The sequence below is a fragment of the Nannobrachium achirus genome (genome assembly GCF_963921795.1).
Source record: "Nannobrachium achirus genome assembly, chromosome: 1".
NCBI classification, from domain to species: domain Eukaryota; kingdom Metazoa; phylum Chordata; class Actinopteri; order Myctophiformes; family Myctophidae; genus Nannobrachium; species Nannobrachium achirus.
This window is the reverse complement of record NC_137810.1, coordinates 65,486,559-65,510,426: the sequence shown is the minus strand read 5'-3', so window position 1 is coordinate 65,510,426 and position 23,868 is coordinate 65,486,559. Positions and strand designations below refer to the sequence as shown.

Sequence of the window (23,868 nt, the reverse complement as noted above, 5' to 3'; positions counted from 1 at the left end):
GTACAGAGTACAGACTGACCTTGATGCAGACTTAACAAGAAAGATGGAGCTGAAAGTGGGCGGAGTTAAGCCCCGAATCTTAAGGCCTGTCCATACTTTAGATAGATAGATAGATAGATAGATAGATACCTTTATTATCCCAAGGGGGAAATTCAGTTGTCCAGTAGTAGCACAGCAGTATACAGGTATTTACAAAGTTACAGAGACGTAAGAAAAGATAGATAAGAGGGGAAAAAACAAACAAAAACAAGAGCAGTACAGTACCAATAAAGAGAAGGTGCATCAGTAGAGGGGGCGAATAAAATATAAGTATATATACATAAAGTGTCTTGCTAAAGAGACCATTAGCAGTCAATGCTAGTTAGTGCAAACAAGTATCTCACTGTCATTGTTAAACAAAGCAAAATACTCAGAAACTACCAACACAACCTAATAGTGCAATGTCAAAAATCAGTGCGAAAAAAAGAAGAAACAAAAACTAAAAAGCAGCTCAGAGAAGAAGAAACTAGGAAGCGTGTCACCGCAAGACGCACATGAGCACTCTTCCTGGAAGGTCCTTAGAGGTCAAAGTCAATACAGCAATAGTTCCTTAGAGGTCAAAGTCAATACAGCAATGGTTCCGTCAGTCTAAGTTAGGAAGGGAGACCTTTTCAAGCGTCTGTTATGTGTCTCGTTGTACAGCTTAAGGGCAGCCGGTACAAAAGATTTTCCTAATCTCTCACATCTCCGTCCTGGGTAGGTAAAGCAGTCGTTTCCTCTCTTACTCCAGTAACTGGTGATCTCTAGATGGAGGGGGTGGGAGGAGTTCTCCAAGATGGAATCTAGCTTCCTCGCTGTGCGCACCCTGGTTACTTCCTCCACCCCCTGCAGAGAGGACCCAACGACAGAGCCTGCTTTCTTCACCAGTCTGTTTAGGTTAAACGTGTCACCTGCTCTGTTGTTGCCACCCCAGCATGTTATACCAAAAAAGAGGACACTTGCCATGACAGACTGATATAACATCTGTAGCATCCTATTGCACACCCCAAATGATCTCAGTCTTCTCAGGAGGAACAGCCTGCTTTTCCCCTTGCTGTGAATCGCCTGCGCGTTGTCCGACCAGTCCAGTGAACTATTCAGGTGTACTCCGAGGAATTTGTAGTTATCCACGAGCTCAACCACCTCACCATTAATGGTGCTAGGCACCGGGGGGACTCTATTGGAGGTGCGGAAGTCCACCACCATCTCCTTGGTCTTGCTTGCGTTGAGCCTGAGATGGTTAGCCTCGCTCCACTGCACAAAGTCCCTAACCATACCATCGTGCTCAGCCGTGTTGTCACCCGAGATCTTGCTGACCACCACGGTATCATCTGAGAACTTCTGCAGATGACAGGTCTTGGAATCGAAACGAAAGTCCGATGTATAGAGAGTGAACAGGAAGGGTGAGAGCACAGTTCCTTGAGGGGCCCCCGTGTTGCTCACCAGCACATCAGACCGGCAGCTCTGCAGTCTCACAGACTGTGGTCTTTCTGAAAGGTAGTCTGTGATCCATGCCACAAAGCCCTTGTCCACCCCCATCAGCGTAAGCTTCTCCGCAAGCAGAGACGGTTGGATAGTGTTGAAAGCACTGGAGAAGTCGAAAAACATAATTCTGACTGTGCTGCCCAGATCTTCCAGATGGGTGAGAGCCTTATGGAGCATGAAGGTGATGGCGTCATCAACCCCAATATCAGCCTGGTAGGCAAACTGAAGGGGGTCCAGGTGATCACTGACCGCCGGTCTCAGTAGGTTCAGAACCAGCTGTTCAAAGACCTTCATGACCTGTGATGTTAGGGCGACTGGTCTGTAATCATTGAGGACCGAGGGACGGGTCTTCTTAGGCACTGGGACAATGCAGGAGGACTTCCACAGCTGTGGTACCTTCCCCGTCCTCAGGGAGAGGTTGAAGAGATGCGTAAGGGGGACAGCGAGCTGCTCCGCGCAAGCCTTAAGCACCTTAGAGTTGATGTTATCAGGACCCGCCGCTTTCCTGGTGTTGACTTTTCCGAGTTGGCGCCTCACTTGCTCGGTGGTGAGAATCAGGGTGGGTGGGGGTGGGGGTGGGGGGTGGGGGTGGGGGTGGGGGGGGGGGGGGGGGAGATGGTGCAGGGGAAGAAAGAGGGTGTCAACCGAGGTCACCGTTTGACCCAGCCGCTGCTTGTTGAACATTAACAGGAGCTCCGTCAAACAGATTGAAAAAACGGTTCATCTCGTTTGCCAGTTCCTCCGTGCCTGGCACAGTAGAGTTGGCAGAGCCATACCCCGTGATCTTCCTGAAACCACCCCACACTTGTCTCGTATTGTTCTCCCTCAAACTGTTCTCCAGCTTAGCTTTGTAGCTCCCTTTTGCCTGAGCTTTGACTGTTTTAAGCTCCTCCACCACCACCCTCACGCCCTCCCAGTCACCTGCATGGAACAGATCCCTTTTCCTCTTAAGGAGGTGAATGATTTCTTTTGTCATCCACGGCTTGTTGTTAGAGAAGCAGCGAACCTTCTTAGTAGGAACTAGGGATGTCAAAAATGGACCTTTATCAAAATCGATTATTCTATAGCAATATTCGAATATTATTCGAAAATCGATAATTAATTATTATTATTATTTTTTTATTTAAAAAAAAACAAAAAAAAAAAAAACTTTTTTTTCTTCTGTTTTTCGTTTTTTGTTACTGGATTTCAATGCACATTTACATATGTACAACATGGCTCTTCAGGTAATTGGTAGCCTAACTACTACTCTTCATCTTTCTTTTTAGTGTGCCAGTGTACTGTTCACCTAATCTCTCAAGAACAGATTTTGTGATGCTTTACAATACAGAGGGCGCTGTTTTCCCTTTTCTTTGATGATGGCCACCAAGTACCAAACAATCAAGCCTGAATCAATCACACCTGTGTCTGAGACAGGGGGGGAGGAGAGTGTGTAGCAGGCAGCTGCCACTCTGCTGTGCTCCTTCACTCTACACAGTTTACAGTTGGTGCTGGTGTGAATAATAAATCAATGGCCATTTACTATTATCATTAATACTATTGTTAGCCTATATTCTATATTTTGGTTTAAACTAACTAACTAAGCCAAAAAATAGTATAATAAAAAAAAAAAAAAAAAAAAACGAAAAAAAAAAAAAATATTAATATTTTTTCGATTTTCGATTATGAAATATTAAAATCGAATATTGATTAATGGAACGAATATTCGAAAATCGATTATTCGGTGACATCCCTAGTAGGAACACACACCTTCTCGCAGAAGCAGATATAGTCAGTGATAACCTGACAGAGGCTATCTACATCATCCCCATGTTCACTGAAAAAAGATTCCCAGTCTGTCATCTCAAAATCAAATCTGAGTCTCTCCTCCACCTCCCCCGACCAACACTGAACTTCCCTGATGAATGGAAGCACTCTCTTCACGACAGGAAGATACGAGGGCTCCAGTTTCACCATGGAGTGATCAGAGCCACACACTGGGGGGAGGGAGACGCAACTGTATGCGTTCCTAACATTAGCATACAGGAGGTCAAGAGTATTCTCACCTCTTGTTTTGCAAGTGACATACTGGGAGAAATCAGACAGGCCCTTAGCAACATTCACCTGGTTTAAGTCCCCGTTCAGCAGAATAAGGGAGCTAGGGTAGTGCGTTTGAAAACTGGCCACAGTTGAACTTTGACTGAAGTGTTCGGTGAGTTGGACTTTCCAACATGAAAATCTCCGAACTCAGAACTTCGGTCAAATGCTTTTCAGAATTCGCGAGTGGTGTCATTTTGTAGTCGAACCGGACCTTTTGACCAAAAAGGGCAGTTTCGGTCAAATTCTGGACAGGCCTTTTACTGTGTCGTCACAATTCTCGCAATCTATTGTGGACTTCCCTCCCATCAGAACCTAACTAACTGCCAGTATTCTTCTGGAATACCAGAAACTCGCCTAGGCTCACATGAGTGTGACATTACACCCCTGCCTCAGGCCAGGGTATATAAACTGACCTGATGGCTCCTGTTAAAGACGTTTCATTGTCAAGCTCAACATTGGGAATTTTGGCCCATACATGGAGAATTGGAGAACCTGTTTGGCCTATATATATGGAGCTTTGGAGAACACTATATATGGAGATAGTCCATCATAATCACATGGGACTGGCATCATAGACAGTAGACATTGTTAGGCCGATGTCAATGGCAACCGGGCATGGACAGCATATGTCATATTGATGTCATCAACATGACATCAGACAACCCTATTTAAACAGGCATTCTGTTCATATCTGGGCCATAAGCTAAGCGATAGGCTGTTTTCAGCACTCATAGAATTCCAACGGAGCGTAGATTAAACAACATAAAACCAATCAGAGCTAGATATATCAATTCCTGCTTGGACACCATTCACAGCAGATCTAGACAGACCCGGCGCACTGTGTTGTAATTTAGGGGTTTCCAGGTGATACAGACAATAATGTGGCGGTATGTTTTCCCCAATCGCGATGTTTACAAACTTGGCGAAAGAGTTAACAAACTTGCCGAAAGAGAGCCGGTTCCTCTGAAAGGCATTGAGGTGGAGGTTGAGGTGAGGGACCATGTGGCGACAGTGTCCTCTGTTCTGCACTATGAGAACAAGGAGGAGAGCCCAATTGAGGCTTTCTTGCTCTTCCCTCTTCCTGGCGATGCTGCCGTCTGTCATTTGAGCGCAAAGATTGGACAGTCAGAGGTCGTGGCCGAGGTGATGGAGAGACAGAGGGCTCAGGAGGTGTACGACAATGCGCTGAGCTCAGGCTATCAGGCCATCCTAAAGGTGGATAGCTGGGAGAGCCCTGACGTGTCCTCTTTGAACGTGGGAAGTCTGCCTCCGGGGGAGAGTGCCTCCGTCAGGCTGGAGTACGTCACTGAGCTGGCTGTGGAGGCCGACGATGGACTGAGGCTCTGTCTGCCTGCTGTGCTCAACCCCCGCTACCAACCTCAAGGTGGAGGTTGTGGTCAGCCTCTGGATCAGACCATTGTTCCAGATTTTCTGGTACCCTACAGTCTGTCCTTCTCTGCCCACGTGAGCTCCCCTCGACCCGTCTCCAAGGTAGAGTCCAACTGTTCCCTAGACCCTCTTCAGTACCTCAACAGGGAGCAGACCCGGGCCATGGTCAAACTGGCTGCGGGACACAAGTTTGACAGAGACGTGGAGCTGTTTATTTATTACAAAGACGCCCACCGGCCCACTGCCGTAGTGGAGGCAGGACAGGAGTCTGTCAAAGCTGGTTCTCTGATGGGTGACCCAGTGGTCATGCTGAGCTTGTACCCAGAGTTCCCTAAAGCAGTGAATACATGCGGGGAGTTCGTGTTCTTAATGGATCGTTCTGGAAGCATGGACACGGATAGTGGGCCAGGGATACTCTGCTGCTCTTGCTTAAAAGTCTTCCCTTGGGCTGCTACTTTAACATCTATGGTTTTGGGAGTGACTTTAATCACGTCTTCCCCAAGAGTGTGGAGTATAAACAGGACACAATGGAGGAGGCCGTGAAGCAGGTTGAGATGATGGACGCTGATATGGGAGGAACGGAGATCCTTAAACCCCTCAAACATATATACCAGCAATCCTGCATTCCCGGTCGCCCCAGACAACTCTTTGTCTTCACTGACGGTGAGGTGACGAACACCAAGGATGTCATTGACCTAGTGAAGAAGAATGCCGGCTCCCACACGTGCTTCGCTTTCGGGATCGGGGAGGGGGCCAGCTCAGCACTCATCAATGGGATGTCCAAGCAGGGAGGAGGTCGTGCCCAGTTCATCACAGGAACTCAGAGGATGCAACCCAAAGTGATGCAGTCACTTGGCTTTGCCCTGCAGCCGGCTGCGGTGGATATCTCCCTTGAGTGGAACCTGCCAGTAGGAGTGTCTGTAACACCCCTGTCTCCGCCCATCACAGCCCTTTTCCAGGGTCAGAGGTCACTGATCTATGCCCAGCTCACCGGAGAGAGTTCAGGCGCCAGTGAAGGCAGCGTGAAAGTGACGTACAGGGTGGCAGAACAACCCTTCGAGTGCCAGCTCCACTTCAGTCTCAAACCGACAGAGGGCGACACTGGACTGGCCGTACACAGGTTGGGAGCTCGGACCCTGATTGGCTCCCTGGAGCTGGAGCTGAGAGAGCGGGACGTTGCGGAGAAGCAGAAGAAGGCGGTGGAACTCAGCGTCCAATCAGGAGTTAGCAGTGTCTTCACCGCCTTCATCATCGTCCACAAAGGAAGTGGGGAGGCGGTGCAGGGACCTCTGATAAAAAAGCATGTCCGCCTTCGTGGTGGAGGAGACGGCTCTTATCGCAGAAGACCCTTGCAGCATTTGATTTCCCTCCAGGCAGCCTCTGGCTTCTGGACTCTGACGTCAACCCTGGTGGCTGTGCTGGGGAAGAAGAGCCTGGACCAAGTGGAAGAATCGATGCCTGCACAGGTGAACCGGGACGTGTGGACCACTGTTTTGGCTTTGATCTGGCTCTATGGCTCCCAGATGGATACCCAGGACGAGTGGCAGCTTCTGGCTATGAAGGCGTTGTCCTGGCTCCGTGCTCAAAAGGTCACACATCTGATGGAGTGCATTGAGGCTGGAAACGCCCTGTTGGGCTCAGGGGTGTTGTTGCCTGGATTATTCATGAAGCATTCCCGGGAGTGAAAGATACCATGATTGGCCCCTAGTTGCGCTGTTTTCCCCCCGCAAGTTACCAAAAAGAATATTTCTCCGTTGGACCCCATTAATTTCCCTCTTTGATTTTCTAAACTTAATAAACATCGTCATAAATAATTTATGGTTCCTGTCGCTAGTGAAAAACCGCCTTTCAATCACCATGATATGCGTTTTGTGCAAATGTGGTCCCATTTATGTTAGAATTGATGATAACGTTGCGGGGGCGTGGCCAACTGAACTGATACCAGACGGCTGTGTTCTTCGTGTGCTTTATTTCGGGAGGCTCAACACCACATTCTCCCATGTATCCCTGCGGTTCCACGTGACCGTTGGCAGCCAATAGCATTCCTTATGATTCCTTGGGTACCATTAAAACTGATGGCGACACCCATACAAGGGACAAAAAAAACACATCATTTTCGCAGCATAGAGACCAATGGCATCGCACCGTCCATATTTTTTTTTTTAAGTCTATGGTTGGGCTGCAAGGTGCAGAGATATGCCCTGGGGCTGTGAGAGCTACAGTACATCCTGCCTGGCTACATCCTTCCTATCCACCAGATTTGATTTTGACGGCAATTGTAACCCAAATTTAAAATGAGTATGTACAAAATATTACAACAAATAAATAAATATGATCATTCATTAAAATGCATAAATAATAAGTCATTAATACACAAGTCATTAAAAAGTATGCTTCACAGAATGCTCGACGTTGCCTGCCTGTGTGCTGCCAAACACAAGGGGGAGGGGAGGGGCCGTGGAAGCAAGGGGACAGATCCTCAAGCTTATGACACATTGAGCCGCGACACGTTGTTATCTTGTAGATCTGTTCTTTTTGGCGAATTACACCACCGTACTATAGAAGTATAAATTAAGCAATCGAGCTGCGACTCATAGAACGTGCACTCGCTGTATCCATAGCTTTGTCTGTATGAGTGTCTGTATCACGAGCAATACGATAGCTCTGAAAAGGCATATCGTGGGAAAGCTGTATCGTCCCAACGATAATTATCGTCATATCGAACACCCCTATGCTATAGAGCTTTTTCCAGAGCGCTACCATGTAGCTCCGGTGCCGCTAATACGTTTTACGCTTATGTACCTGTTCAAAAGACATAACAATAATTGATCCTTGACACCGCAGCTATGGTTGCCGCTCTGAGAAATCGGTCTATACCTGTAGGTGCAATCTACTTGTGCTCATCTTTGACAGTCTTGGACATGCACATAGGTTGGTTGTAAGAGGCTTCTGACATAACAACTTGAGATAAAAAAAAAAAAAGAAGCAGTTAAAGGACTATCTGTAGCCGACAAATATGGCGAAGATGCTGTTACTTGTACTCCGGAAGGGTGTGTGGGTAATTTGTCCAAGATTTGCAGAATGTACATTATTGACAGCACCTTGTAATATATGTGTCCTTGTATTGTATCTCTTATATCAAGTCAAGTTAAGTCACATTTATTTATAGAGCACATTTCATACAACAAGCGCATACTTAATGTGCTTAAAAGAAAATGCAAATAAAGACAAAAAAACTGACATAATGACACAAAGTGAACACAATCGCCCTGAAAAACCACTTACAAGCAGCAGCTGTTCGCAACTGGTAAAAACAAACATAGCCCAGCCCTACCCTCCCCTGACTCCTCTTTGTATTTACCTACTGTATGATGTTTTTTATTTTTTATTTTTTTCCTGACTATATCTACTGCATAGTACTGTGTTTTATCCGTCTGTCATTCAATGTTATATGAGATACTTAAATGGTTTCCTATGGAAATAAGCGTAGTCTTTTCTAGGATCTCCTTTTAGTAGACCTTGTACCAGTGAACTGTACCGTCATGAAACTGTACTTTTTCCTATGCAAACTTCTTCTAATAAAGTCTTCAATCGATCAATCAATCAAATGTAAAAGTGGATAAAAACAGTTTAAAGAACACATTCCAAACCTAGATGCAAGCTTGTGAGAACAGGTAGGTCTTTAGTTTGCTTTTAAAAGAAGACACTGTTGTAACAGACCTTAGATCAGCTGCTATGGAATTCCACAGAGTGGGACCATAGTGACTGAAAGCACCATAACCTGATTGTGGACATAAATAAATGATTAAATGTGTGCGTGTGTGTGTGTGTGTGTGTGTGTGTGTCAGCGAGCCCGTCGGTGGGCGGCGGTGCTCCCCCGGCCCCAGAGGAGGACAGCGTCCAGTTCAGCAAGCTGTCCTACCTGGGCTGCACGTGGGTGAAGGCCCCCCGCAGCGAGCCGGAGGCCCAGAGGGCCATGGCCACCCTGAGGGAGGAGAGCGCCATCCCCATCCCCGTCACCCTGCACGTCCCCAACCACCCAGACGGCTGTGTCAGGTCAGTACGCCATCCTCTGCTAGGGATGTGGGACCATAAGCCATGTTATCGTTTATCGTGATTAAAAACACTCATGATAATCGTATCGTGGAGATTTCATTTATTCTTCTATTTATTGTGTTACTGTAGCAGCATTTATATATTTAATGATTCTTCTTACAAAACATTGACATTGTATATTAACTCAAACTCTGCCCTCAAAATACCCCTTTGTACCCCTTCTCTGCCATGCCCGTAGAACCCGTAAATGTAATAAGAATTAATTAAAACATTTTTTTTTTATCGAAGCAGAACTAAAATAGGCCGGAACTAATGCTCCGTGATCGGTTTCTACACGGACACATTATTGAGCGGACAACCTAACGTTGAGTCCCTGAACCGGAAGCGGATGTCCGTGCTCTATTTTGTCCCGTTAGCTTTCTGTCTGAACTCCGCGGCTTACAGATGGAGAACTTATTGATCAATTGAAAAACTTTCAACGGATTTGAGAAGCTGATGGAATACGCGAACACACGATGCATAGCAGTCCGATCCACGCACGATGGGAACTGGACGAGCGCCCACGTTAACAGGTAGGAGAAGCCGGGCAGTGAAAGACATAGAGAAATTTACGGGCTTTACGGGCGTAAACTACGAATGAGTTAAGTATAAACATTAGGAGATTGCAGGCTGAGGTCCTTTAGTATCCAATTCAACTTGTAGGAGTTGAAGCTGAGGTTACATTCAGTCCCACAGATAAATATTGTGAAAATAGCTGATCTAGCTTGTAGATCGGCAAAGCCGATAGAGGCAAACTAAGCCGATAGTGATCAAAGCCGATAGAGGCATTATCGTCCGATCGCGATCACTCACCGATCCATCGGCACATCTCTAATCAATTCACCTTTTATTTGCCGAGCTGCATATCCGGTACCATTTAAACCCTCTATTGGTAAAACGTACTTAATATACGCATTTGATACAGTCTTTTTCTTTTACTCTCTACCAAATCTCTTTGTCAAAAAATAGCCGATCTACAAGCTCTCAACGTTGTGAGCTTGTAGATTTTTTGGCAAATGTTCCTCCCCAGGATAATGGATGTTGGGGGATGTTTTCGTCGCTTTGCGACGATAAATGAAATCTCCACGATACGATCGTGAGTGTTTTTTATCACGATAAACGATAATATCGCTTATCGTCCCATCCCTAATTAGAACTAAGTGTGCTGTGTTGTGTTGTTAGGATGGTAGATAGAACCCTATTAGAACTAAGCTGGCTGTGTTGTGTTGTCAGGATCGTGGACCAGGCCTCGGGGACAGAGCTGGCGTCCTTCCCCATCTACAAGGTGCTGTTCTGCGCTCGAGGGAAAGAGGGCTCCGTGGAGGACGACTGCTTCTCCTTCACCGAGAGCTACAGGAGCTCCGAGGACTTCCAGATCCACGTGTTCTCCTGTCACATCAAAGAGGCTGTGAGTCACAATGACATGTGTTTACAGCAGTGGTGGAAGTGGAGAAATTGGACGTTTGTCTGGTAGGGCATTAACGGAAATGTCGACTTCTTTACTCAAGTCGACCCCCACCAGCGAAAGTCGAAGTTGAAAAAAATTAAATAATACTTTCTATTGTGAAAATAGCAGATCTACATGCTCAGAACGAGCATGTAGATCGTCTATTTTCACAATTTCTGCCTCTATATATTTGACAATTTGGACAATGTTTAATTTGCCATTTTAGAGGTATTAAAAAGTCCTTAAATTGGCACTTTAGCAATGTGAAGATACCCTCTATACACTTAAACTTTATTGGTTTGTTTACAGTTGAGTGAGAAAACAATGTTTCACATTAAGTTAATCATCTGGGGAACCACCTAAAATAATGGACCTATACCGGCTCCGCCCCCTCCAAAAGCTACGCCCGACATTATCACAGCGCGCCGCTACTGGCTTCATTCACTTCAATGGGAAATACGGCGGATTGTACACACATTTTACACATTAAATATTAATTCCGTTTTGGACCCAGAGCTTCGAAATCTCTTCCAATCCATCAACAAGGCCTGGATCTGCATTGGAAAAAATATTTAGACCTTTAAACTTTTAAAACAATACGACATAGGAATATATAAGGTCGCAGCAGAGGAATAAGGAACATGTCCAATGTCCATGGTTGCTGGACCACAGAAAGCCGTTTCAAACCAATTTAAATATGAATGGACTGTATTGGCCTAAACGACAATAACCCATGACTACAAACACCTTATTTGTTATGTTAAATAGCAACTGATATGTAATGTACGTCTGTGAATGTCTGAATGAACAGGGGTAGCGACGCGAAGTGTTGTATTTCAACTCTGCTTTCGACTGCAGGCTGTGGGTAGGGGCGTCACAAGGGGGGGAAAAGTGGGACTGACTTACCAGGGCCCACGGTGGAAGGGCCTTAATTATTTTAGACTTTATCAATTGAAAAATAGCAGATATACAAGCTCATAGCGTGGCACTGAGTGCCGCGCTGCGAGCTTGTAGATTTGCTATTTTTGAAATCCCACGATGAAGAACATTCATGTGGGCCCACAGCGAATCCTTGTACCCAGGGCCCAGAATTTGGTGCGACACCCTTGCCTCTCCCTCTGCGGCTCGGCAGCTAAACTTGACAGGAATCGCGAACATTTCACGCCAGAGAGATATCAAATGTTATAGATAAGATTTATAAGCAATCGGCATGATAAGAAACATGTAGCCTACATCTGAAGCAGTTTATTCTGGTTGGTTGTTTGTGTAATGGAGAGTAATAGCCTCTAAACAAATCAGTGAAAAGTGAAAACGGCTCTGTATAGGTCCAGCAGACAGGCGATTTCCTCATTCTGCTGTTGCGTCCTTATATATTCCTTTGTCGTATTGTTTTAAAAGTTTAAAGGTCTACATATTTTTCCAATGCATATCAGGCCTTTGTTGACGGATTGGACGAGATTTCGAAGCTCTGGGTCCAAAACGGAATTAATATTTAATGTGTAAAATCCGCTGTATATCCATTCAAGTGAATGGTGCGGCTGTGATTCTGGTCGGAGGTCTCGGCGGAGAGGTGGGGGCGGAGCTTCCGGTACTCATGAATTGGGGGGTTGTGTATAATTTGATGGCGTCATCAAACGATAAATGTCGACTTCAACTCAACTTTTTACTGAGTCGAGTCGACTTGCAAAACTCACAGGTCGTTGATGCCCTATTGTCTGGACTAGTGGACTGGCAGTTTTACAAGCTCACAACGCATCGCTTCGGACCGGGTTGCAAGCATGTATGTCTGCGACTACATTGACAAAGACAAATCCTCCGTCTCACACTTATGCTAGTGTGCCAGCGATATCCCTGTGCCAGTTCTGTTTCTGATCAAGCAGGTGGTGAAAAAAACACAGAATGTTAGAATATGGAGAAGAGAGGTTTCTGCCTGACAACGGTAACGGTTCCTACGCTAGTATGGAAATGTATGGAATTTCATTTAACACTTTTCCAGGCCTTAAAAAGTCTGGAAAATGGAAAATAAAGTATGGAAAAATATTTAGGTTTCCCAGACTAGTATTATTATTCTGTTTTCTAAAATAAGAATAAAAAGAAAAAAAGATCGATGATGTTTTTCAAAGCGCTTGGCGCAAGCAGCCTAAAAATGTTTGTTTATTATCATACCTCCAGACAAGGTCCCCCTATGGGATATCAGCGCCATCTGGCGGTGCAACAGAGTAAAACTCATATCCTCCCGTACGAAAAATGTCATTTGTCGGAAGGGCTGTCAATCACAAAACGAGGGCACTGCCCCCGAGTGTATATAAGCCCTATGGGCTATCATGACTTCCTCTTTCCGCACCTCTGCTCCTGCAACTAGAGTGTCGCGAACTCAGCCTTTGTATATTTATTCTGTAAAGTTTAGCCTAAAGCGACGGCTAGGAAGTCGGCCACTGGCCTTTATAGAATCCCTCCTGTACGTTATTCCTTTATCTTCTCTCTACAGTTCGTGGTTGTCTTTTCTCTCGTCTTTGAGTCTTCTCCCTTCTTCTTGAGCGCTCTGCCACGTGTTTCCCTGCCGTAGCTTAGCTTCGCTTAGCTTCGTTAGCATCACGATGGCGGCTCGACGACCCACGGCTAGCAGACTGCTAGCCATGGTCCCAAAGAAGTGCGGCCTTCCCAGCTGCAAAGGACTCATCGCCAACGAAGACACCCACCCGTTCTGCATTGTCTGCATGGGGGTAGGACACGCCCTGTCTTCTCTGTCCCCTCCGGCCCCGGCCACGGGTATGAACTGTGCTGACTGCCTCCAGTACGACGTTCCAGCCCTCAAGGCCCGCTACGAGATCGCTGCCGCAGGCTACGGCCTCCACACCACGGTCTCCGCCGGAACCCTCCCAGACACCTCTCCTCGTGTGCCGGACAGCGCTGCACGCCACAGCGCTGCTTCCCGCCACGTGGTTAGGCCTCCAGCAGCCTCGCCCTCAGCTAGCTTCGGTAGCCCCGTCTCCTGGCATGCTAGCGACGGTGACGAGCCCTGGCATGCTAGCGACGGTGACGAGCCCGGAGGACTACGACATGTCCGAGGTGGACTCGGAGGGTGAGTACTCGGAAGAAGACGAGTCCACGCCTCCCTCCGGTCAGGGCGGAGGCGCGGCCGGGCCGGTTCCTCACGCCGAGGCTCCTACCCCCGCCGCGGCCTCCCCAGCCCCTACTGCCTCTCTCCCCCCTTCCATGCCGGCTGGGGCGAGAGGGGCAGCGGCACAAGACCCAGACTCTATCCCCATGGACGAGCTCTCGGTGCTGGAACGTGCTACCATCCGTTGCGGCCTGGAGCTACCGCTCGGAGACGCGCCACTCGGACCCCGGGCTAGAGTTCCCATCCTTGGCCAGGATGTGGAGCCCTCCCCCCCGCCACGCATGGATAAGCTCCCACTGGTCCCAGGTTTTGCGGAGGCCCTGCATTCGACCTGGACCTCGCACAAGGACCCCCCCAAGCTCCCCTTCTTGGTCGACTGCCACGACGCAGAGAAGGCGGGAATCCCCTTGTGCCCTCCCATGGACAAACTGATGGCCCAGTCCCTTATCGGGAGCCTCAAGCCAACCCATGAGCGGACCGGTCCTGGAGGCCGCAGTCCCTTCATCCTGTCTGTGGGGAAAAAGCCTCCTGGTTTTGCCATCGGCTATGACGACAAGCAGTCGTCCAGGGTCAGGAACTCTTACAGATCTTCCGCGCTGGCTGCCAGGACGATGAACGCCACCCAGCTGCTGCTCTCCTCCACCAGGCGCCTCTTTAGCGGGTTGCGAGAGGTGCCTAAAGATACGGCGGAGGAGATCGACAAGTCGCTGCGCATGCTGATGGACCTTAATGTCCACGCCATCGAGTGGCTTGGACACGGTATGGATTACTGCATCCAGGCAGAACGTGCCAGGTGGCTTGAGAAGGTGAAATGCCCTGGCAGTTCCGAAGGGGAGACCGAGAAGGTCCTGCAAGACCTCCCTGGCCACCCTACCTCCCTTATGGGCGGCAGACTCGATCTTCTCCGCCAGGAGGTGGCGGATAAGAAGATCACCTTGGAACTCCTGGAGGCCACGACGGACCCCCAGGGGCCCAGAAAGGAGAAGAGGCAGGGACGAAGCAAGGCCCCCGGTCAGGCTGACAGAGGGCGCTCTTCCTCCAAGCAGGGGAAACCCAACAATCCCCCTAGGACCCCCTCCTCCTCCTCCGCGGGACCCCCCCGCACTGCAGCGGGGGCTCCGACCCGCTCCCAATCCCGCCACCCTCCCAGGCACGGGATACCGGCCAGCTCCCACAAGGCCCGTGGGAAGCCGCCGCGAAAGTGACACTGGACTTTGGCGGGGTCCCCCTGAACATTCAGGGGACCCCCCCTCTCAAGCGCAAACGGGTGAACAGTATGAACAATATTTCTCATGCCAAGAAAATAATGTGTACGTCTCCTCTGTGCTCTCCTCCAGTGCCTGTAATAAAGAGTGTGTTGATAAAACATTGCCTGTTTCTTTTGACTCCACCTGCTTTAGTACAGACGACCCCATTTTGCATGAATTTAGCCAGTGTAGAGAAGTCCAGGCTGGAATTTCTTTCCACTCAGAAAATATCGCTTTCTCCAGTCACGCAGACAGGGTACAAGCAGAATATTTCTCATTGCAAAATGTTCCCAGACAAGCTAATTCCTATTCACAGTGTGCTATACCCCTCTGTCTCCACTGAGCGGCACTGCAATGCCGAGTCTAGTTCAGGACAGGAGTTTGGTTTTAGCGTCAGGGAAGAAGCCAGCACATCTCAATACCCAGGGTTGGCCTCGTCTTCCCAGCGGGAAGCATATAAAGGCCTTAGAACAGGTTTTAAACGTAAATACAATTCCCCGAGCCGGGGATTATGTTACTTATAAGATAAACCCTGTCCCCCGGGCTCCACGCTATGTGCCGCCTGTATTTTTAACAAGCGAGGCTTCTCGGAGGTCACGTGTCCGTCTCCCACCGGATACGGAAATAAGCGTACCGGAGACGGAAACGCTCTTTCCGTCGGTGTCCCCGCACTTCCCAGCCCGGCGACTAGCGGATACGGAAATGTGCCCCCCGGATACGGAACCTCTCGGTCCCGTCCTTCCTCTCCCTCTCGGCCCAGTAGTCCCGCTAATGCGGTACAACCCCAAGGCTTCTCCGTTGCTCAGCAACACGTTAGCACGGTGTGCGGAGCAATGGAAGCGTTGCAATCCGAATCAGTGGGTGTTTCGGACAGTGACACGGGGCTACAGACTACAGTTCACGGAAATACCCTCCCTCTCCAGCAAGGTTATTTACACTCAAGCCCGCGGCTTGAAAGCGGATGCCTTGAGGGAGGAGATAAGCTCACTATTGCGCAAGGGCGCTATAGTGGAGTTATCCCGCGACCAGAGCCGTTTAGGCTTCTGGAGCCGTTATTTTCTGGTCCAGAAAAAAGGGGGGGGGGCTGCGTCCGATAATGGACTTACGTGCTCTGAACAAGCACTTGAAAAAGTTCAAATTCAGGATGCTGACGTCAGAGTCTCTGATGAGATCAGTGAGACAGGGGGATTTCCACTGTTCAGTGGATCTGAAGGACGCTTATCAGCACATCCTCATTTATCCCCCACACAGGAAGTTCCTGCGGTTCGCCTTCGAGGGGCGCCTGTACGAGTACACGGTCCTCCCCTTCGGTCTTTCCCTGAGCCCACGGGTTTTCGTGAAAGTGACCGAGGCGGCCATTGCTCCACTGAGGCATCAGGGAGTCAGACTCGCGAATTACATAGACGATTGGATGATTTCCGCCGCCTCCTGCTCAGAAGCGGCGCGCCATACCAATCTGGTGTTGTCACACCTGAAGGCCTTGGGTTTCAACGTCAATTTTGGCAAAAGCATGTTGTCACCCTCCCAGCAGATTTCCTTTATAGGGATATCTCTGGACTCGGCCACAATGTCCGCCCGCCTCTCACCGGAGAGGGTGGACAGGTTTCTGACTTGTCTCCGCTCCTTCCAACTGAGCCAGGTAGTCAGGTACAAGGAGTGCATGAAGTTAGCTGGGCTGATGGCATCAGCGGTGCAACTTCTGCGTCTGGGCAGGTTTCACATGAGACCTTTCCAGCGGTGGACACTGGCGCTCAGGATTCCTTCCCTGCAAGGGTACAGGAAGGTGACGGTCAGCCAGGTCTGCATGGACGCTCTGGTCCCATGGAGGGACCAGGCGTTGTTGACGAGTGGGGTCTCCATGGGCGAAGTGATATCACGCAAGGTGATCAGCACGGACGCCAGCCGCTCGAGTTTTATTCCTAAGAACCGAGTGATCCCGAAGGAACCTGTGGTTTTGACGGCTTTCCATCCTCCTCCGTTTGCATCAGAGGAGGATAGGCGTCTTCATTGTCTTTGTCCGGTTAGGGCCCTAAAGGCCTACTGTGACAGGACGGTGGACAGCAGGTCTACTTCTCAGCTTTTCGTGGTCATGAATGCCCGTCAGCGAAAGGCGGTGTCCAAACCCACTCTGTCGAGATGGATTGTGGATGCTATTAGGTTGGCTTACACCCGTGCTGGGTCTGAAGTGCCGGAAGCACTTAAGGCCCACAGTACTAGGGGTGTGTCGACCTCTTGGGCTTTGTCCAAAGGTGTCTCTATTGAGGAGATTTGTGCGGCGGCGAATTGGTCTTCGCCGTCCACCTTTGCGACCTACTATCACCTGGACGTTGCGCCTTCTGCTATGGCGCATACGGTTCTGGGTGCTGCTGCCCCGCCTACTGTGTAGTGGGGCGGCTCTCTCCCCCTCCTGGGACAGCATGCTACTGTCTCTAGGATATCTGGGGGGGGACCCTGAGTCTTTCCCTTATATTACTGTAGTATTATAAGGCGGACCCGTGTCTGCCCTTAGTGCATAAGGCAGGCTTCGGTCTGTCAGGGTCTCTTTTCTGTCTGAACACGCCCAGGCCCTGTGGGTCTGGGTCGGGCCAGTCCTGAGAGGGGTCACGTCGGTTGACGAGACCTCCTTCCGGGGGTGGTCGGTGTACACGACAGTCTTGTCGGTTCATGGCTTCTCGGGGAGTTTATGAGTCCCATAGGGGGACCTTGTCTGGAGGTATGATAATAAACGTATAGGTTCCGAACGGAACCCTGTTTATTTAATACCGGAGGACAAGGTCCCCCGAATTAAGCCCCTCGGTTCGCTAGTTGCGGGCAGAGGTGCGGCTTTAGAGGAAGTCATGATAGCCCATAGGGCTTATATACACTCGGGGGCGGTGCCCTCGTTTTGTGATTGACAGCCCTTCCGACAAATGACATTTTTCGTACGGGAGGATATGAGTTTTACTCTGTTGCACCGCCAGATGGCGCTGATATCCCATAGGGGGACCTTGTCCTCCGGTATTAAATAAACAGGGTTCCGTTCGGAACCTATACGTTTGAGATAGCATGGCCCATTTTAAGCCCAGCCCACAAGTGTTGTGTTTCACTTCTGCTTCGACCGACAGGTGGTTTTGATGTCTCACGCTGATTAGCGAGCGAACTAATAATATATCTACGGTTAAATGCTGTGATTGTGGACTGAAATGTAACAACAATGGGTAAATGCAACCTTTCCAACGAGTGGCTAGACAATCCCAAATATAAAGACTGGTTGACTGATCTAGCTACAATCTTCTGGAAATTATTTGGCAACATAATAATTAAATAAAAATAAATTGTTGATTAGATCATTTGTTTACAATACATGATACGCATCTACTTACCGATAAGTCTGGAAATTAGAGTCTGGAAAAAGTCTGGAATTTTGAATTTCCAAATGTGTGAGACTTCCAGTGTTCCTTATCCTGAGCAACTTCCTCCACTCCCTCCGGCAGTATACCGAGGCGTTCCCAGGCCAGTGTGGAGATATAATCCTTCCACCTGGTCTTTGGTCTGCCACAGGTTCTCCTCCCAGTGGGACGTGCATCGAGGACCTTCCTAGGAAGGCGCTCGGGAGGCATCCGTACTAGATGCCCCAACCACTTAAGCTGACTCCTTTCTAAGTGTAGGAGCAGCGGTTCTAAAGTCTCTCTCGTGTGATTGAACTTCTCACCCTATCTCTAAGGGAGATACCAACCACCCGTCCGAGAAAACTCATTTTGTCCTCTTGTACCTGCGACCTTATACTTTTGGTCGTGACCCACACTTCATGACCATAGGTGAGAGTAGGAGAGTAGGAAGATTGCTCGGGACAGAGAGCTTTGCCTTCCGGCTCAGTTTGTTTGTTTGTTTGTCTGTTTGTTTGTTTCCAGGTGAGTCGCATCCTCTACAGTTTCTCCACAGCGTTCAAGCGTTCGTCTCGTCCGTCGGCTCCAGACATCAGAGAGGCCTCTGTGTGCCCAGTGTCTCCTGACAGCGACCAGTACACCTTCACCGCCTCGTTGGAGGTCAAGGAGGACGACGGCAAGGGGAACTACAGGTTGGATAGCAACACCAAATGATACATATGATCATAACATGAACTTCAATAAAATAATCTGTGTTGATTTTGACAGACAATTTTGTTTCAGTCGGTCTTTTGAATAAAATAAAAAATAGATTTAGTCACATTTTAGTCTAACCATAAAGATTATGTTGGCAGGCCTTGGTGGCCAAAATAACCAATCTAGCTTGTAGTTAGGTTTTTTTTCCAGAAGCATAAAATCACTTTTGTCCACTAGTCCTCGCTAACATTTTAGTCTAGTCTTTATTTTTTTATAACATCATATTTAGTCATAGTTTTGGTCATCATAGCTTAGTTTTTATTAAAAAAGAAATCGTAAGTGAAAAAAGTAGTCGACGAACAACCTTCATCGTAGTTTACATCGTAGTCAACAAAATGAATCTCCTCTCCTCTCCTCTCCTCTCCTCTCCTCTCCCCTCCCCTCCCCTCCCCTCCCCTCCCCTCCCCTCCTCTCCTCTCCTCTCCTCTCCTCTCCTCTCCTCTCCTCTCCTCTCCTCTCCTCTCCTCTCCTCTCCCCTCACCTCCCCTCTCCTCCTCTCAGTCCTGTTCCTAAGGACAGAGACAAGTTGTTCTTCAAGCTGCGTCAGGGCGTTCAGAAGAAGGTGCTGGTGTCTGTTCAGCAGATCTGTAACAAGGAGCTGGCCATCGAGAGGTGAGACTCCATGCTCTCACTCATAACTACAGTTATGATTGGTTAAAGCTGCATCTCCAGGAGGAATATGATAAACAGGGAATTTTAAAGTGATGGACATTTTTTTTTTCATTTTTTTTTAAAAGATTAGATTAGTTTTTGGGCTTTTTATGCCTTTATTTGATAGGACAGTAGGCTGACAGGAATTGGGGAGAGAGATGGGGAATGACATGCGGCAAAGATCGTCCGGATCGGGAATCGAACCGGCGACGCCAGCAGGCATCATAGCCTAGTTTATGGTATGCGCCTTGACCACCAGGCCAGCAGGCGCCCCAAGTGATGGAAATTTAACAAATACATTAATTTGTAGCTGTTCTTTAAAAGTGCATAATCTCTCTCGGGTGAAAACCTCATATCTCATCAATTACTATAAATCACTATAAATTACTATCAATTACTATCAATTACTCACCCCAGGAAGCCTTGGATTCATGGGGATATTTTTTTGTTGCTTTCTTGAGTGAATAATCCAACACAAGCGGTTGAATTGCAAAAGACCAATGCAAAACTCTATTAAAGAATAATCTAAACTCCAAAACAACTCTCACAGTGTTAATCACTTCTGATGATCCACGTTCAAAGAGAAGGTCACATCGCGGCACCGAGTGCCGTGCTGCGAGCTTGTAGATCTGCTATTTTTGAAAAATCTTGAAAATGTGTGCACATTTTTCAATATATATATTTTTGTAGTTTTGTAACTCAAATCTCTGCTTCTGGGGGGTCCCTGGAATGGGGGTCTGCGGCCAGATAAATGTAATTTTGGGGGTCCTTGACATGAAAAGGTTTGAGAACCACTGATTTAGAGGAAGGATTTAGTCAGATCAAAGATCGGGTCAAAGATATTCAAAGACTGTGAGCTTGTATATCTGCTATTTTTCAATAGTTAAAGCACAAAATAATGGTTAAAGTGGTTCAAATCTAACGCAACTCGGGCGCGTTCCAGGTCTTTGAGGGTTAAAATGACGGAATGCGTGCCACATCGGTGCAGTGCTCTGGTCAGCGAGAGTCCCTGGTTAGATTACTGACAGGCAGGAACATTTGCTGAGCCTCTCCCAATGCTCTCTTCACACTCTCTGTCAATACATGCTAAAACTAGATCCCTGAGGATATCTTTAAAGAAACAAAACAAGCACAAAGCTGACTCAATAGGCTGTGGAGTGACATGTTGTAATGCAGTTAAGACGGTCACATCAACAGACAGGAGACGAACAGAGAATCTTTTTACGGTTCAAACACAACTCTGCACGAAACTGGACTATCTGGGTGAACTGGTGTATTGAAATCACACAAACACACCTAGGTATTATGCACTGGAGTATGCCCTGGCCACAGGAATAGACGCGGACCATAGATTATAGTATGCCCTCAAAGGAATTCTAGAACAAACCACTGTCCAAAACTGTTACTTTGCAGGATTCCAATTCAAAAATAGCAAAAGTAGCAGATCTGTTCGAGCTTATAGATCAGCTACTTTAGGTACACTTGTGTGACGCTGTGGCCTGGTATGATCAAGTAGGGCACTAATTTACAAAAAGAAAAAAGGAGGAAAGTTTGTATATGGAGATAAGTGGTATCTGACCAGAAATGTCTTGTAAATCCTAACCTGACCCACCATAAACCTATGTTGCTATGTATAGCTAAAATATAAAATGACACAGATACTTAATTCAAAGATCCACATGAGTGGAAAAAGCAGCACACCAAAGTGAAAGTACAAGACAAGCTCAGATATTAAATTCCATTTAAAAGCAGCACACCAAAGTGAAAGTACAAGACAAGCTCAGATATTAAATTCCATTTATTCTGAACGCTAACGCGTTTCGGCGTAAAGCCTTCTTCAGAGCAGGTTTAAAAAACACTTTTTAAACCTGCTCTGAAGAAGGCTTTACGCCGAAACGCGTTAGTGTTCAGAATAAATGGAATTTAATATCTGAGCTTGTCTTGTACTTTCACTTTGGTGTGCTGCTTTTTCCACTCATGTGGATCTTTGAATTCAGTTGTATCCAGAGCTAAGCACCCACTGCCCAAATCAGTGGCAGCAATCAGAGGAAGCGCACCTGTTCTCATCTCCTGACACAGATACTTAGTTTGCAGGTCTAAATAGGTTAATCTGTTTTTCGATAGACAGACAGACAGACTGATAGGGAGAGGAAATAGAGTAGAGGAGAGGAGAGGGGAGAAGAACAATTGTATCCATAGTAATCACCAGGATGACCACTAGATGGCGCCTCATGACTGAGCATATACAGTGTTATCATCCACAATGTTCATCTGATCCATATGGACCAATGCTATAATGGAAAATGTGCAATGAAATAAAACCACAACCTAGCATCTAGAGCAGGGGTGTCGAACTCATCTTGGGGTGAGGGCCGCATTGGATGAAAGGCGACTTGATGAGGGCCGAACCAGTCGCGGATCGGATGGCATGCACACTCGCGCACATGTTCACTCTGTTTTTCTTCCTGTCGTCTCAGCCACTGCTGTAGCTAGCAGTATAGCAGTATATCATTTTACAAATTGTGTTCATTATTAAGTAAAATAGCTACTTTCATTATTGGTATTACAGTTGCAGGTACGAGAGATGCTATTTGTTTAAAGGAGTAGTTCAGTAGTTCATCCCCAAAATGACTTTTTTTTCTTTGATTACTCACGCCATGGAGAATTGAGTTCAATAATATATTTTTATTTTATTTGTCGCATTACTAAGACAAAAATGTGATAATAGTACACTTCCCCCCATTGATTCCGGATGGGGACCCAAATGCATTTGGGTCCCCATCCGGAATCAATAGGCATGCATTTATTGTAATCAAATTTCTGTTTTAGGAATGAGTATACATTGGCTCCATGGCATTTTGGGGGTGAACTACTCCTTTAAGAAGTGCCAATAAGAATAAACCATTTGATAATAGAATAATTCAATTCCTGATAGTCTCCAGTACGCTATAATTTGTAAATGGCTAATTGATGCAGGACAATAATTATTTTTATTGTATTTTATAATAAAAAAAATAAAAGTAATGAACAATAATGGCATATTCAGAAAATATCGGAATAATAAAACTTTTACATTTTTATTATTATTATATTTTTTAAATAAGTTATTTTTTTTAACAACATTAATTTCCATGTCTTATATGTGTAATCTTTGAGTACAGTTCGAATATTGTAGTTATGTTCAGGTATTATTCATAGCCAGACCAACCACCCTATTCCTAGCAATGCTGTCATCTTCAAAGAGAGAGAGAGAGCTGGTCACTTAACATTCCAATCAATCAACTCAATCACTGCCAGGTGGGAGAAACCTAGCCTGCAGTGTACAGACATTAGTTAGGTTAATTCTTAAAACAATCATAACTCTTGACAGGAATGGGCTAGAGACTTACTTTTTTTGGTAGCACTTTATAATAACTATACACTATAAAGCATTAGTTAAGCATTAGTAACTAATGAATTCATCATGAATTCATCATGAGTTCATAGTTTATTAATCATGAATTTGTCATTAGTAAGGCATTATTTATACATTAACTGAACATTAGTAAACACAGTAGTTAAGCATTAGTAACTACTGAATTCATCATGAGTTCATACTTTATTAATCATGAATTTGTCATTAGTAAGGCATTATTTATACATTTACTGTACATTATATAACCCAGGTTCCAAATAAGGGTCAATTATATGGTGATAAAAAGTCAAATAAATGACTACCTGGTTATGCATACTGGTTTAAATAACTCATGGTTAATTCATTGCATCATATGATTTTGCTTAAAAACAACAATAAATAGTTGGTTCATCTACAGTAATAAATATGCTTAAAAAGGTTGAAAACTCATGCTGTATTGTGTAAAATGTGCCAAAAACATTTTATATGTGAGGTTAAAAAATCGGGCTTTGAACAAATCCCTTTAAGTGCACTCCACTATAAAAGGAGCACTGCCCCTTTAAGAGTCTCTTCCTGATACAGACAGAGTGTATGATCAACAGAACAGTGAGTGAACAGAGAGAAAAAACGTCAGACAAAAGACAGTTTTGAGCATTTATTTTCGAGAGTTTAAGTGTTATTTTTGTACAATATGAGTGTTTAAAGGCCTAGCCAAGTTAGCAGGAGTTTGAGCCAACAGAATCCAGTGCTTCAGTCAGCAAAAACGAACTTTGTGTCTAACAGCTAAGCTAACTGGCTGCTGCTCATCAACAAGCCTGACC

General features: G+C 46.6%; 1 protein-coding gene and 1 pseudogene across 2 annotated transcripts in view; both read left to right on the top strand.

The window, feature by feature from the left end:
• The window catches only part of rabgap1l (RAB GTPase activating protein 1-like), a 173,974-nt gene that overhangs the window by 15,973 nt on the left and 134,133 nt on the right, over positions 1-23,868 (top strand). Inside the window, exons 4-7 of the mRNA XM_080731086.1 lie at positions 8,820-9,027; positions 10,300-10,474; positions 18,772-18,938; positions 19,504-19,614. Of these exons, the coding sequence (XP_080587212.1) occupies positions 8,820-9,027; positions 10,300-10,474; positions 18,772-18,938; positions 19,504-19,614 (661 nt within the window). The remainder of the gene's footprint in view (positions 1-8,819; positions 9,028-10,299; positions 10,475-18,771; positions 18,939-19,503; positions 19,615-23,868) is intronic.
• LOC308302572 (von Willebrand factor A domain-containing protein 5A-like) lies at positions 4,462-6,656 on the top strand (annotated as a pseudogene). The gene has a single exon. The product of its transcript is annotated as a von Willebrand factor A domain-containing protein 5A-like (transcript).